Source organism: Microtus ochrogaster, chromosome 8, assembly GCF_000317375.1.
Source record: "Microtus ochrogaster isolate Prairie Vole_2 chromosome 8, MicOch1.0, whole genome shotgun sequence".
In the NCBI taxonomy this organism is placed as follows: Eukaryota; Metazoa; Chordata; class Mammalia; order Rodentia; family Cricetidae; genus Microtus; species Microtus ochrogaster.
Window position 1 is genome coordinate 61,573,885 of NC_022015.1, and position 15,468 is coordinate 61,589,352.

Here is a 15,468-nt window from a genome sequence, read left to right on the forward strand (position 1 = left end):
TTCACCTAGGGAGATATTCATCCTGGACCTGGCACTCACACTGCACGTGGGTCTTTTCGTAGACGGAGTCATCAACATGAGCATCCCCATCGTACTGCCTGTTTCTACGGATGACAAGGCCCGGCTGGAGGGGTGCAGCAAGTTTGCCCTCATGTATGAAGGACGAAGGGTGGCCGTGCTACAAGACCCCGAGTTCTATGAGCACCGGAAAGAGGAGCGCTGCTCCCGTGTGTGGGGAACAGCCACTGCAAAGCACCCCCATATCAAAGTAAGTGCAAAACCTTTGGGGGGACGTTTTAAAAGGAGGGGGCAGGGGTAGGTTTGTGTGTGTGTAGGTATATAATAACACAGTTCAGAGATCAGAGGACAACCTTGGGTGTCCTTTCTCAGGGTGCATGCCTTCAACCTTCTGTTCAAGACAGGACCTTTGGCTGACCTGGAACTTTGCCAGGCAGGCTGGACTAGCTTGCCAGCGGGCTTTTGACAGTCTTCCTGTCACTACTTCTCATCTCGCCGTCACTGAGACTAGAAACACATGCTGCTGCTGCACCTGGCTTTTTATGTGAGTCCTAGGAGTTAGGACTCAGGTCCTCACACTTATGAGGCAAGCATTTTATTAGTTGAACCATCTCCCCAACTAGAAGTTCTTATTTTTCTTTCAGGTATGTGTCTGTATGTGCTATATATGTTCATGGGTATGCACATGTGCATGAGAGTGTATCTATGCATGCGGAGGGCAGAGATTGACATGGGGTATTTTCTTCTGTTGCTCCCCACCTGAGTTTTGAGATAGTGTCTCTCGCTAGACCTTAAGTTAGCTACCCAGGGAACTCCAGGATTTGCCTATCTCTGCCTCCCAGGGCTAGGATTACAAGGACATGCTATTGCACCCAACTTTTTACGCAGGTGCTGGGGATCCAAACTCAGGTCCTTCCTCCTGTTTATGCAGCAAGACCCTTACTGCCTGAGCCAGCTCCCCAAATCCATGGTTGAGTAAGAAATATTTTTCTGAAGCCAGTACAATGGGTCAAGCCTACAAATCCTAATACTAGAGAGGGCAAGGCAAAATCAGAGGTTAGCCGCCGTTAAATAGCTAGATTAAGGCTAGGCTTGGTTACAGAAGACTCTGCCAAAAAAAATAAAAAGGCATTTTTGTTTGAAAGCTGGTCTTGATCTCCTAAGTTATCATATCCTGTGGCTGAAGCATCCTTAGCTAAATAGGACTAGGCAGATAATAGTCTAGTACCTTGAGAAAAAGATCAAAATCATGAGCTAGCTAGAGCTTGCAGCCCTGTCCATGTTGAACGTACATAGGGAACACATGTAATGAACCCAAGCAACCCTTGAAAGCAACTCAGAGTTCATGTTCTCTGGCCAGTCGGGGGGGGAGGGTTGATGACATCTTTCTATAAACAAAGATCAGTACACACAGTGGCTAAGTTCTGAGAATAAAGACACTACGTTCTCATCAGCAGCTGTTCATCTAACTAGGGTCATTCAGTTCTCTCCGCCCAGAAGGCAAATCAGATTCCTCAGCAGCTTCGAACAGCAGTTGGGAGAGAGGTGGGAGTGAGGAGGTATACAAGAGAGCCACAGAACACAGTCCATTTCTCATACAATTCTGTGAAACTCAATGAAAACCCATTCTTCATTGAGACACAGGCGTAAGGGCGGAAGTACAGAGAGATATTACTAATCTAGTTTGACCTCTTCAGTTCCCCAGCTTGGTTAGCGTTCAAGCTCACAGTAACATCATGAGCAGTCAAGCCCAAGAGACTTTCAAAAACCCTGTGATAGACCAAGTATACCATCCTTCATTTCTCTTTTGACAAAAAGATGAGTCCAAAATATGTTGAACAGCTGTCCCAGTCCTATGACCTTTCAGGAAAAAAAATTCCATTGTGAAATGTTACAAAATAGGAAAGACATTCTCAAGGCCCAGTTAGTAGCCTTTGAAGCCTTCTTAATCTGAACAGAAGAGCTCAGGGAGCAAGGGGAGCAGCTTTTCCACTTTTTGGACACATCCATCAGCCTTCAAGATAGCCAGCTCTTGCCTTATGCATAGGCAGGTCAAAGTCATTTGGGCAGTTTCCCCTTTCCCTCCCATCCCCCCCCCCCCGAGTCTGGCAGAAGGTCTTTGAGATAGCTGCTCCAGGAATATTACATTCTGGCCTTCAATTACATCTCTGATCATTTCTTTTATGATTGTAATCACACAGGCTTGGGACCTTATCTTTCTTCAGTGGCCCAAAGAATAACTGCCTATCATTATCTCTGCTCAAAGATTTCTTCTCTTTGGGTCTAACAACTTAACATCCACATGACTTGCACTAAAGGCATAAAAGTAACCTCAGATAATGCCTAGGGGAATCTGAGTGACTATTTCTCTTCATCTTGTCTTGCAATATGTCAGGGAGAGCAGTGGTGTGACCTGTGTCTTTGAGAGTATTGCCAGTGATTCTACACTATTGGCCATTAGAGGAACTGATGGTGAGAACTAGGTCATAGATAACCAGAGAGAAAGCATTCATAGCCCCCATATATATTACATTTGGATTTCCTAAAGGTATATTTGGCAAAAACACAACACGTGAATTTTGTTGGGCAAAGAACTCTATTTTTAACACCCTGAACTCATGCTAATATTTTAACAGCTTTTTTTTTTAGAAGACAAAAGTCTTCTAACAGTTTTATTCACAAAAGTAACTATGGCCCTTGCATTTTAAAATGGGACTGAGATTGTTTGCAGAGCATGGTCAGTTGCCAAGGAAATGGCCTGCCTCTGTCCCACAACTTCTTACCTATCAGTACTCCTAAACTGTCTTATTAGTCTTCTGTTGCTATGACCACAGCAACTCTTAGAAAGGAAAACATTTAACTGAGTCTTGCTTACAGTTTCAGAAGTTTAGTAGTGGACCATGGCAATACACAGGCAGGTATGGTGCTGGAAAAGTGGAGAGTTCTATATTGGATTCTTGAGAGTTCTACATTTGGATCCACAGGCAGCAAGAAGAGAGAGAAAGCGGCCTGGCTTGAACTTTTGAAAGTCCAAAGCCCACCCTTCCTCCATCAAGGCCATCCCTACTCCAACAGCACTACACCTTCTACTCCCTGTCAAGTAACACTACTCCCTAATAACCAAACACTCAGATATATGAACTTATAGGGGCCATTCCTATTCAAACAACCACTTGACCCTTCTACTCAAGAAGTCTCTTTGAGTCACAAGGTATGGAACCATATGGCATAATCTCATAGTCAAAGTCTCTTTGAGTCACAAGGTATGGAACCATATGGCATAATCTCATAGTCATTTTGAGGAACAACTAGAATATGCAGAAATAACGCTTGGAAGAAATTCACCATCTTTTATCCATGGTGCTTTCTTACCAACCAGTAATTCCTCAGAATTACCTTGTAAAGTAAGTAAAAATTATTACTCTCATTTTATATATGTAGAAATCAAAAGAGCAAAGTATGCTTTCCCAATGAAAGACAGAAACAGAGTTTTTTTTAGCTTTTGTATTCACATGAAGACCAGATGGACAGCAAGATCAATGAGCTCACCAGAGAAACCTTAAAGTTTACATGGATTATGCAATCATGATGGCTCACCCCTACAATTCCTGGACCAGGAAGGCTGCAGCACAAAGTTCCCAAGTTTAAGGCCATTGTCAATTATGTAACAAGACCTTGCCTCAAATAACCCTGAGCAGGTCTCACAGCTTCTGGCTGGATTGGCGTTGGGCCAGGCTGGTCCTTGGGAATTTGGAGCTGCCTATGATGTACACATGTATAAAGGTTAAGCACCACTCGATTACACAGTTATTGAGAGCTTTAGCCAACTATGTCCTGAAAGTGGTCCAAACTCAACATGTCAAGCTCTCCCCAAAGTCATTCTCCTACTTGACAGCTCTGTATGCATGCACTAAACCCATAAACAAAACCTACATGGCATTCTTGCTTTTTTCTCGTGCCCTTTCCTAATCAATCAACAAGTTCTGGCAGCTCTTCCTTCCAAGCATTATTCAAATATATTCAGTCACTCCTGTTCCAGTCTGGTCCAGATTTCACATCCTTCCTGTGTCTTGCTTTATAAGCCTCTAATCCATTGTCTATTCTTCAGCCACAGTGAACTGCTCAACCTTTCTTTGGGCTACTAGCCTGGGCCACTAGCCTTCATCCATTGCTCCTCCAGACATTCCAGAGCTGGTCTTCACAACATGTTTGCTCCTTCCGCTCCTGCATCCCCATCTTATTTCCTGCTTTCCGAAGTCAATCCTACCTCCCCTGACTCACAGGTATGACTCAAGGGCCTTCTGCGTCCTCCCAGAACAATGCGTACCGTCCATACCTGTAACAGGCAACACTGTGGGTGATGCTGAAATATCACCCGGGGGCCACTGATGAAAGCCCGCCGCTGTGCTAGAAAAGAAAGCTTGGTTTTCTTTTCAAGTTCCAGATTTGGGTTCTGGCTTTGGCACAATAACCATGTGCACCTGGACCCTGTCCCTTCCTTTCTGTAAAATGGCCTTCTATCTGAAAGCTATGCTGTTAAACTTGCATGAGCTTCGAGTATCTTAAAGCCTTATCAGATGAATTGGAAAGCCGTGGGTAATTCTAAGTCATCATAAGTGCTGAACCTTCCTTCCTGAGAGCTGGGCATAGTTCTCAGGATAGTCAGAGCATCGCAGACACAGAGAACTTTTGGAGAGTCCAAATGCTACCAAGAGTAGTTTCAGCATCACTCTTCACAGACGAGGATCTAGTGTGGGTGGCCCAGAAGTCCTTTCAGTCATCAAAACAGTTCAGTGCAGGGTTGGCCCATAGAGTTCGGAGTGTTATGAAACTCCTAGGGATTTGTGTCAACTCTTAAAATTCTAAGAGGTGAGGACAAAGTCATGGATAGTACTCATATATGAAAACATGAGTCTGTAGTGGTTTTCCTGAGGACAGAGTTTAGAAAGGAGGTCATGAAGACAGAGCCAAGTCCATTGCACAGTTACCACCATGGTTTCTCAAGCTCAGCACCATATGTCTTTGTTGTTGTTGTGAAGGCGGTTCTGTGCCACACGGGAGAGCCAGCTGCATCCTTTGGCTGCACTAGATTCCAGATGTAGCAACACCCTTTCCCACTCCACTTGTGGCAATAAATTAACTGGAGATATTAGGTGTGACAAAAATCGCACTAGCTTAGCTTTTCATTCTCTGAATCCCTCTGGGATGCAGTCATTGTAAACCTCAGTGATTGGCTGTAATGGGGAGGCTGAGCCAAGGCAACACAAGGCCACCTTCTTCTTTCTACTAGGTATTTATGAGTAAGTTCTCTCAGTCACCCTCGCTACTCTATTGACATTTTAGGTATTCATTTTGTCCTTGTACAGATGAAATCGTACATAATTTGCCTTTTTGTGACTTACTTCACTTTCCCCGTCCTCAGGGTTACCTGTGTTGCGATTGTCTTTCCATGGCTGTCCTGCTTTCTCAGGACTGTCTGTGTGGAAGCACTGGGCAAGATTTCTTTCATGTGTTCCCATGCTGTACGTGTCTTTTCTGTATCCATTCATCCACTGGTGGACATTTGGGTTGCCAAGAACAAATGGAGATTTGGGTGTGCAAATCTCTCCTCAAGAAGGACCGCTGAATCAAAAGGTTCTTCGAAGTTTTGTTTTGCTGCTTTGTTGAAATGAAACCTCATACTGTTTTCCACAGTAGTTTCATCTTTTTAGAGCCCAGGGCATAAGGGTTCTTTCCAGTTCCTCTCCATCCTCACCAATACATACTTCCTGAGTTTCTTTGTAATAATGGCCATCCTAATGGATATTCCACTTTTTCTCATTTGGATTTCACTTGCTTTACAGCTGTTGGTAGTGGGCTACTTGTGTGCTTTGGCCATCTGCAGAACAAGTTTGGAGACATGTCTACTCAAGTTCTTTGTTCAGCCTTTTGTTCTTAGGATATTTCTGTGTGTTCTTGAGGGGTGTATGTGTGAGTATGTGGCCATCAGAGAACAACTTGTACAAGTATCAGACTACAAGGTATCAAACTCATCATTCTTGAATTCTCACCATACATACGGAGCTGTCTCCCTAGCTCTGCCTTGTGAATTGTGAGTTACTTTATTTATCCTTGTGCTGGAGGAGCTTTCTCTTCTTTTTATGAGCCATGATCTCATTATGTAGCCCAGGCTTGTCTCAAACTCAAAATCCCTGCCTCAGCCCCGAGTGCTGGTGTTACAGGCATGTACCCTGACACCCGGGTTGTAGGAATGGTCCCTGGCAATGTCATAGGATTTGGAATAGTCATCTCACCCTGTGTACACATTCACCCTGTTAATTGTCTTTTAGTTCAAAGGAAGTTTTCAGTTCAGGGTAATCCCAGCTTTCGGCTTTTGCTTTTGCAGTCTTTGTTTTTGGTGCTATAGCCAAGAAACCACCGCCAACCAACCCCAGTGTTATGAAGCCTTGTTCCCTTTTTCTTTCTTTTTTTCTTTCCTTTCTTTCTTCTTTTTTTTTTTTTTGAGGGGGGGACGTTGAGACAGGGTTTCTCTGTAACTTTAGTACCTCTTCTGGAATTCCCTCTGAAGACCTGACTGGCTTCGAAATCACAGAGATCCAGCTATCTCTGCCTCCTGAGTGCTAGGATTAAAGGCATGCACTACCTCTGCCCAACCCCTTTCTTTACATAAGCAGTTTATAATTTTGGGTCTTCTATGTATGCCATTAATCCATTTTATCTTTTGCACATAGAATATGGGTCATTTCATCCTTTTGCATGTGGCTATCTACTTTCCTCAACATATTTGTTCAACAGACTGTACTTTTCCTCAGAGAGTGACCTTGGCATCCTTCTCAGAGGTCTTTCGAGAAAATGGATATCTATCTATTTTACACTATATGCCTGGATTTTGCTACACTTTGCTGCTCACTGGATTTTCTTTTATCTTTAAAGCAGATGTAATGAAGGAGGCTGCATCTGTGGGTGATTTCCATGGGAACTGTGCTAAATGATAAATAATTACATGGTAGAAAACCAAACAACTTTTCCTCCAAGAGCTTTGGAGTGCTATTGAGAACAACACATTAGACAACATTAGGAATGTGCCAGCAAAGGTTCTCAAAGCATGGTTCTTTGAACCCCAGTAGTACTCACAACCTAGCCGGAGAACTCCCGAGAACAGAACCATGTAACAGTGATAGTCTTTTCCTGTGCTGCCACTGGCATGGCTGGTGTGAAGCAAAGGTGGACAAGACGCTGGTGGCTCGATTACAGCAACTGTACTAAGAAACCACCAGCTTCAGTGAAGGATGCGTTCTATGATGCTGTGAATGTGACCTTTGGGCTAAGTGATCTTTCCATAACATACTCCAAATAGGGAATTATACAAGATACGTTTGCTATACATGTTAATCCTCAATGGCTGGTGTAAGGAAAAGTTCTTGTCAAGTTATTTGAGTCTGGGGAAAAACAGCTATTGAAACACCATTGAAACCCTGGTATCAAGAATGTGGGTTTAGAAATGCATGTCTTCAGACTTAGATATTTAGTAAGTTTTTTGTTTGTTGTTTGTTTGTTTTCAATGGGCAAAATTCTGTCACTTCAACGAAAACAAGGAAGAGTACTTCTTAGTTGCCAAGATTAACCTTGGGGTTTCAAACAAAAACATTTTATTCGGCACTATGAGTGTGGCAGCAAGTTCAGACTTAGACTTTCTTCTGATGCCATCAGCAATGCTCACAAGTGTGTGTGTGTGTGTGTGTGTGTGTGTGTGTGTGTGCACTTAAAATCCTAAAATATAATGTCAGCCTTTGAAGACTGACAAACTCAGTAGTCAACATTTCTAGTTGATCAGCATGTATGGTAAAATAATAATAATAATAATAATAATAATAATAATAATAATAATAATAATAAATTCTTGGGTAAAAATATTCAAAAAACAATGGAGTTTTACTAAAACAGTGTGAAAAATGCATACAGTTTTAGATTTCATACTGCAATTTACCTTTAAGAAACTAGCATTGGGAGGCTGGAGAGATGGTAAAGTGATTGGTATTTGAGCAAAAAGACCCGAATTTTATCCATCCTCAGCAACCATATACTAGAGTCAGGCATGGCAAAACCTGCCTGTAATCCCAGCATGAGGGAAGTGGAGACAGGACCCTCTCTCTGAACCTTGCTGGCTAGTCAGTCGAGCTGAATTAGCAAGCTCCCCGTTAAACGAAAAGACTGTCTCAAAAATGAGGTAGAGATGGCAAGATGAGTCAGTGTATAAAGATAAGACTGACAACCTGAATTTCAGTCCCTGGAACCCACTTGGTAGGAGAGAACAGGTGCCTCCAAGTTGTATGCGCATGTATGCACTTCCATGCACACACATGCATGCCTGCACGCACACACATACACACACCCCACACAATTTGTAAAAGTTCAAGAACTAGTGCTATTTATCAAGGAAGACAGCTGGTGGAGACCTCTGCAAAGATATGCATGCATGCACATCCCACACACATGTGGTACAGAAAGGTGTGGGCACACACTAAGGGAAATTAGTGCCTAAAAGCTGAACATGGCAGTAAACGCCCGGAATATTGTCATTCAGGAGGCCCAAGCAGGAGGATCCCAAGTGAGCAAGCCTGGGCTGCAGAGTAAGACCCTGTCAAAAAGGAAGGGGGAGGGAGCCAATACATGTTTCAGTATCAAAAAGTATCCACAATCATATAAAAATGCTACTCAAATCCTCTTCTTTCTTCTAGCTAAGTCCCTGCTGGGGGGTTTTCTCCACACAGCACAGCCGAAACTCACTGGCTCAGATTAAATGCAGTAGCTATGAAAGTCTGTCTATCTTCTGTTAGGCCATACTTAGCAGAGTGGCAATGGGTAAAAGTAAAAGGCGAAGGAGTGGGGAAGAGTTTGTTCTTAACATGCAATAACTTCATTACTACTTTAAAGCTTCTCAGTATTCATTTCTAACATGGGGACTGATGGATATAATCCATATAAACAGGAACTTTGGGGGGACAGTCCTTAATTTTTGTGTTGTGGGAATGAGCTGTTGGACTCGACCAGGGCCTGGTCCCGCTCCTGCTCTGCCTCCCCAGCAACTTTGGTGAAGACCGCAAGTAAGTTCAGAGATGAAAAGTTTGTTAAATACTACTGGAAATGCTGTAAAAAAAGCAACTCAAGATGGGTCACAGAGCAAAACAGGCAGGCTGGGGAGAAGGCTCAGCCAGTACAGAGCTTGCTATACAAGTATGAGAACCCAAGTTTATCCCCCTCAGGACCCACGTGAAATATCCAAGTGGCCGGGGAGGGAGGTTAAAGACAGGGAGCAATTCCTCTGCCAGGAAGGTAAAGGCAGGCAGCTCCTGGCGGCTCACCAACCAGTCAGTCTAGCCAAATTTGCGAGCTACAGGCTCAGTGAGAAACCCTGTCTCAAAAACGTACTGAAGAGCTATTGAAGAAGTTCCCCAACTCTGACGTCTAAGCCCCCACACATATAGGCACGTGTATACATTAACACACACACACACACACACACTTCGAATGAAATTTTAAAAGTCAGTATAGTTACTATGAATTTCGATGACTTCTTCCTAGATGGTGATGGAAGGTGGGGACTGGCTCGTCGGTGGAGACCTGCAGGTGCTGGAGAGAATAAGGTGGGATGATGGGCTGGACCAGTATCGCTTGACACCTCTGGAGCTCAGACAGAAGTGGAAAGACATGAACGCTGGTATGTGATCTGGTTCTAGTGTATCTGCCAATACTCACTAGCACTGTAGTCAAAAATTTAAGTGTATCAGGAATAATTTTTTTGTTTTTTAATATAGGGCCTGACATTGAATTCATTATGTAGCCAATGGTAACCCTGAATTGTTGATCTTACCTGTGCATCCAAGTGCTGGGATTGCAAGCATGGGCCACCATGCCTGGCTGAATCAGTATAAAAATATTTATCTTTTAATGAAGTGTGTGTGTGTGTGTGTGTGTGTGTGTATGTGCACGCGCACGCGTGCGCCCGTGCACGCACACCATGTACATGTGGGTATCTGGGGTCAGATTCCCACCACCCCTGTCTTATTCAGCATAAAAAAATAAAGATGCTGCCAGGCGGTGATGGTGCATGCCTTTAATCCCAGCACTTTGGAGGCAGAGACAGGCAGATCTCTGTGAGTTCAAGATCAGCCTGGTCTACAGAGCTAGTTCCAGGACAGGCTCCAAACCTACCCCTCCCCCCCGAAAAAAAAAACATATCTTACTTTTAATGGTGTGTGGGTGTATGCCATGTATGTGTGGGTGTCCGGGGTCAGAGTCCCCCGGAGCTGGAGTGAAGTTCTGGGCAGCTTGTGTTCTGCCCGACATGGGTGCTGAAATCAAGCTTGAGTCCTCTGAGAGACTAATGCACATCCTTAATCTTGGAGTCAGCTCTCCAGTCCAGCAATTTTTTGGTTTTTGGTTTTTGAGACAGTTTCTTTGTGTAGCCTTGGCTGTCCTAGAACTAATGAATCCACACACACACACACACACACACACACACACACACACACACACACACCAGGCATGCTTTGAAAAACAAGAAAATTGGAAAAACCAAACCAAAACTGAAACACAAAGGACTCTGGGGATGGCAGACTACCAGTGACACCGCCTGCCTCGTGGGGGTGACAGTGGAACAAGGAAGGGAATCGTCTCGTTTCTTATTCTATACATTTTGAGAGAAACATAATTTTCACTTTAGGCTTTTATAGAATTCCTAAATTTTCTGCAAAGGATATATATATTAATTACATTTTAGAACCAGAAAAAAAAATAGAGTTCATGAATCCATCTCTAAGTACAATTGTTTTCAGGATTTCTTGAAGGTGGAGTTGGTTTTCATCCGTAGATTTGGTGCCCATGTATTATATGCTCTATGTGCAGGTTCCCATGAAGCTGAGCCTGCAGCAGGCACAAGAGGACTAGGGAATGCTGGAGCCTGGGATTTCAGGAAGGGTGTAGCCAGTACCTGTTTTAATTGCCGAGTCCTGTTTTCTCCTGTGTGGCTTCCTGCCTCTGCATCCTATCTTGTTCAAGCAACTGAACACTTCTGATGGATTAACACCCCTAACAGCTTAGGCACATTCTCAAACTGTCAAACGCTAGCAGCCCGAATGGGGGAACTGAGCAGTATACCTACTGCTCCATCTTTCCCCATTTATTCTTATGGACAAGAAACATAGCTTACTTTGAACGTTGGCTTTTCTTTCCTTCCTAGATGCCGTGTTTGCCTTCCAGTTGCGCAATCCTGTCCACAATGGCCACGCTCTGCTGATGCAGGACACCCGCCGCAGGCTCCTAGAGAGGGGCTACAAGCACCCAGTCCTCCTGCTGCACCCTCTGGGGGGCTGGACCAAGGATGACGATGTGCCTCTGAACTGGAGGATGAAACAACACGCAGCTGTACTGGAGGAAGGCGTCCTGGACCCAAAATCAACTATTGTTGCCATTTTCCCGTCTCCTATGTTGTATGCTGGCCCCACAGAGGTGAGCAATTCCCTGAGCTGGTAAAGGACTAAGAACACAGCCTAAAACTTTATTTACAAAATTAAATAAATTGGGGGGGGGGTCCACTCTTAATGGGCAGATTCTACAGTTTCAAGTTACTCTTTCCCCCATCCCAGCTTAACGTTTTCAGTTTTGTATTTGGAAGGATGCTGGAAGTGTCAAGTCCTACATAAACACATTGCTCGAAGAATATGGGGCTTAGCACATGATTGAGGAAGTGAGAGAGCATAGCTCACCTGGAATCATAGGGCAAGAAATATCTACACGTTACCTTTCTGTTGCTGTGATCAAACACTATAGCCAAGGCAGCTTGGGTTTCTGTGGGCTTACAGCTCCAGAGTGAAGAGTCTGTCATCGCAGGGAAGCACGGCAGCAAGCAGCAGGCTTGGGGGCAGCAGCAGGAACCCGAGAGCTTATACCCTTCACCACAAGCACGAGGTGAAGCAGAGAGCACATGGGGAAATGGGTGGAGCTTTCCAAACTCAAAGCCCATCCCTAGTTACACACTTCCTCCAGCAAGGCTGGATCACCTAAACCTCCCCCAAACAGTGGCACCAACCTGGGACCAAGGGTTCAAATGCCTGACTCTGAAGGGGACTTTTCTCATTCAAATCACCACACCAAGCTAACGATTTATTGTTTCTAAGTACTCTGGATGATTCGCCGTGCCCCAGGAATTTCTCAGAAGGGAGAAGTATCTTTAAAAGGCAGCACCACAGTGAACTATCACAGGGAACCTGCCAGAAGATTCTTGGTCCCTCACTAACAGCTGTGCAGGGGATTTGGAGTTTGTAGGATTCTGAAGGGATCTTAATTAACCCTTCCAAATGTTCTAAACTGAGTTTAATGAATGAATTCTCCTCAGTTGTATCAGAGTTCCACACCTTTCTATAGCACCCCCTCTACCGCTCTCCCCCCATCCTTTATATTTTTGTCAGAACTTTAAAGATGGCAAGTGTTATGCTAAACTGGAATCAACACATATATGAAAGGTAATTAGTTCATTACTGGCAGATGACAGTTTAGAATCTCTAACAGCCCTTAGATTTTGGTTTGTCTGAAGACTGGAGCATGTAATTCACGGTCCTTTCTAACAGTAAGTATTAGTATTCCTGGGCTGCTTGCTTTATTGAGAGATTAAAAGTTCATGACTTCAAAGCTCCTGTCCCACCCAATACCACCCAGCCTGAGTGCTCAGGGCTTAGGACATCATTGCTACTTTTAACGGACCTGCCTTTCTGAATCACTTCGAAAGCAAAATTAAGGAATTGCCATAAAGGGGAACATGAACTTGGATCATGACCATCATGTCCCCGTGTGCTATTTTCCAGGTCCAGTGGCACTGCAGATGTCGGATGATTGCAGGGGCCAATTTCTACATTGTGGGCAGGGATCCTGCAGGAATGCCCCACCCTGAGACGAAGAAAGACCTATATGAACCTACCCATGGGGGCAAGGTCTTAAGTATGGCCCCTGGTCTCACCTCTGTGGAAATCATTCCATTCCGAGTGGCAGCCTACAATAAAACTAAAAAGGCCATGGACTTTTATGATCCAGCAAGGTAGGTTCCTAGCGAAAACTGTCATTGATATGACAATTGGCATGAGGAAGCAAAACTTGAACCCTCTGGAAGTCTCCAGGCTACACGCTCCCGGTTGGAACAACAGTCCCTCACAGCTCAGACCCTCTCTTGCACACGTTCTGTCCCAACATCGTAACAGAGTGCTCTACATGTAGTTCTTGGCCTATTAGCATTTCTTTGTTCTGTGGATGTAGCTGACTAATAGAAGACTTGCCCTGCTGTGTGCGCAGCCCTGGGTTTGAGCTCCAGCACACTCACAAACAGTTCTTGAGCTGGGCATAGTTGCACGTGCACAAGGGAGGTGGGGGCAGGGTGTTCATACCCCATACTAAATTCACACAAACTAATCTCTGGCATGAAGATAGAAAAAAGCAGGTGTGCAGGAAATACCAAACAGACATTCTGCCTTTATTCCTCTTCTGTCCTGTGAGATTCTCAAGACTGAGGGAACTGCCCATTTGAAAACATGCTGCTGTTTACGGAGAAAACCTGGAAGCTAATTCCAGGGATCTTTAGGTCAGCTGTTTCTTACCTCCACTGACTTCTCTGTTGCTGTATCGTGACAGGCATGACGAGTTTGACTTCATCTCAGGAACTCGGATGAGGAAGCTCGCCCGGGAAGGAGAAGACCCCCCAGATGGTTTCATGGCCCCCAAAGCATGGAAAGTGTTGACAGATTATTACAGGTCTCTGGAGAAGATCAACTAAGTGACCCTGGTTATGGTCTCTCTGAAATGCTCTTTTACTAACGATTTTTTTCTATTTTTGTGATTAAATGCTTTGTATCCAATTGCTCCTCGATGACTAATTTTAAAATTAGTATTTTGTAATGAGGTAAAAAGTTGTGCCTATAGTTTAAAACCAATTTCATTATGTATCTGAAATTCACACTGGAAACCAAATCTTAGGAAAAAACAATATTATTATACGTTCCAGAATGAAAGCAGTTGTATCTTCTTCATCCCAGCAGGTATGTGTCAGATTTTTTAAAAGATGTGACCATGTGTCTAGCTGACTTGCCCAAACAAAAGCATACTTTCCAGCTTAATTTTTTCCAAGCTGGAACCCTGATGTTACTTACCAGAAGTAATAAACCATACAAACACCCTCTTTTGTACAGCTGACCAAAAAAAAATCTGTCATCCTGACATTTTTTACCTTGTGACTACACAGTCTCGCTGCCCAATGAATTGAAGATGCAACTGGAAGAAATATGTGTGTGAAGATGTGAATTAAATCTTGAGAAATATGCAAGTTCCTTCTGTTGTGAAAATAGCATAGCCTAGCAGGAAGAGAGGTTCTAATGGCTTCCTATGAACAGTAACTCCAGCATGCTGGCACTTTTCAATAGTGTGGTATGCTTTGATGAGAAGAACTCCCCCCAGGGACTAATTCTCCATCAGGGAATATTGTAGTTATCGTCAAGAGGCACCTTTTTGATTGAAGCTATAACCAAAACTAACCCACAGATTAATGAGAAGCTGAAACTGTTGGCTTCTGCAGAGAAGATAAAATCCAAACCTCATCCATGTGCAGAGATGATACAAACATAAGGTCTGAGAGCTGCTGAGTGCTGTAAACACAAAATGGCCATTAACAAATAGTGCTGACACTCAAGAGTGCCCAGACCACTACACTCCTAAGCTAGGTCCCTGTCTACATTAGACAACACAGGAGCTGGTTCGGACTCCTTGAAGCTACTTAACAAAGCTCTCCTTGAGAATGCTAAAGAGAGACCTTCTTGGAGACGGAAAGGTTCAGGGTATCCCAAACTCTTAATGGTACAAGTTTCCAGACTGTGCCTGTTGTGAAACATCTTCCAATGGTTTTATTTTCTAAGAGGTAATTCTTGTATTTTATGCATGATTTATTGTTGCCAAGGAAAACGTAAGAGAAAAACATTTTACATAAAGGTTTCTCTGGAAGAGACCACAAACTGAAAAAGGAAAACTGTGATTTTTTTTTTCATACTGCCGTTTTTTAAAAAACGCTAATAAAAGCTCTTTTGAGAGTGGGCTACATGCCGTGTCCACAGCAAGGTGAATGTTCAGCTGCCTGGTGCCTGTGCGCACGCCCGTCAGCTGCTCACTGCTGCCGCCACAACTATGGGTTCACTGAAAACATGCCATTGTAGTGCCTTAGCAAATGAATAAAGTTTGTGATTTTAAAGACACAGAAAGCTGCCTTTCTACTCTAGTACTACAGTTAGTGGAACTGTTTCAGTGTCCAACGGATGCCTGTTCTTACTTCAATAAATCTCTCAAAGACCACACAAGTTCTCTTGTCTTGTAACAATGTCAGGCTACAATGGTTGCTGAGGGTCAGGACACTGAGAGCAA

At 43.8% G+C, this 15,468-nt stretch overlaps 1 protein-coding gene across 2 annotated transcripts in view; it reads left to right on the forward strand.

Moving 5' to 3' along the window:
* The window catches only part of Papss2 (3'-phosphoadenosine 5'-phosphosulfate synthase 2), a 70,778-nt gene extending 56,400 nt beyond the window's left edge, over positions 1–14,378 (forward strand). For both annotated transcript variants that reach the window (XM_013348108.1, XM_005352145.1), the window contains 5 exons: positions 63–268; positions 9,601–9,736; positions 11,258–11,526; positions 12,879–13,108; positions 13,696–14,378. In XM_013348108.1, coding sequence (XP_013203562.1) covers positions 63–268; positions 9,601–9,736; positions 11,258–11,526; positions 12,879–13,108; positions 13,696–13,837 — 983 coding nt within the window. In that variant the 3' untranslated portion in view covers positions 13,838–14,378. The remainder of the gene's footprint in view (positions 1–62; positions 269–9,600; positions 9,737–11,257; positions 11,527–12,878; positions 13,109–13,695) is intronic.
* Positions 14,379–15,468: the final 1,090 nt, after the last annotated feature.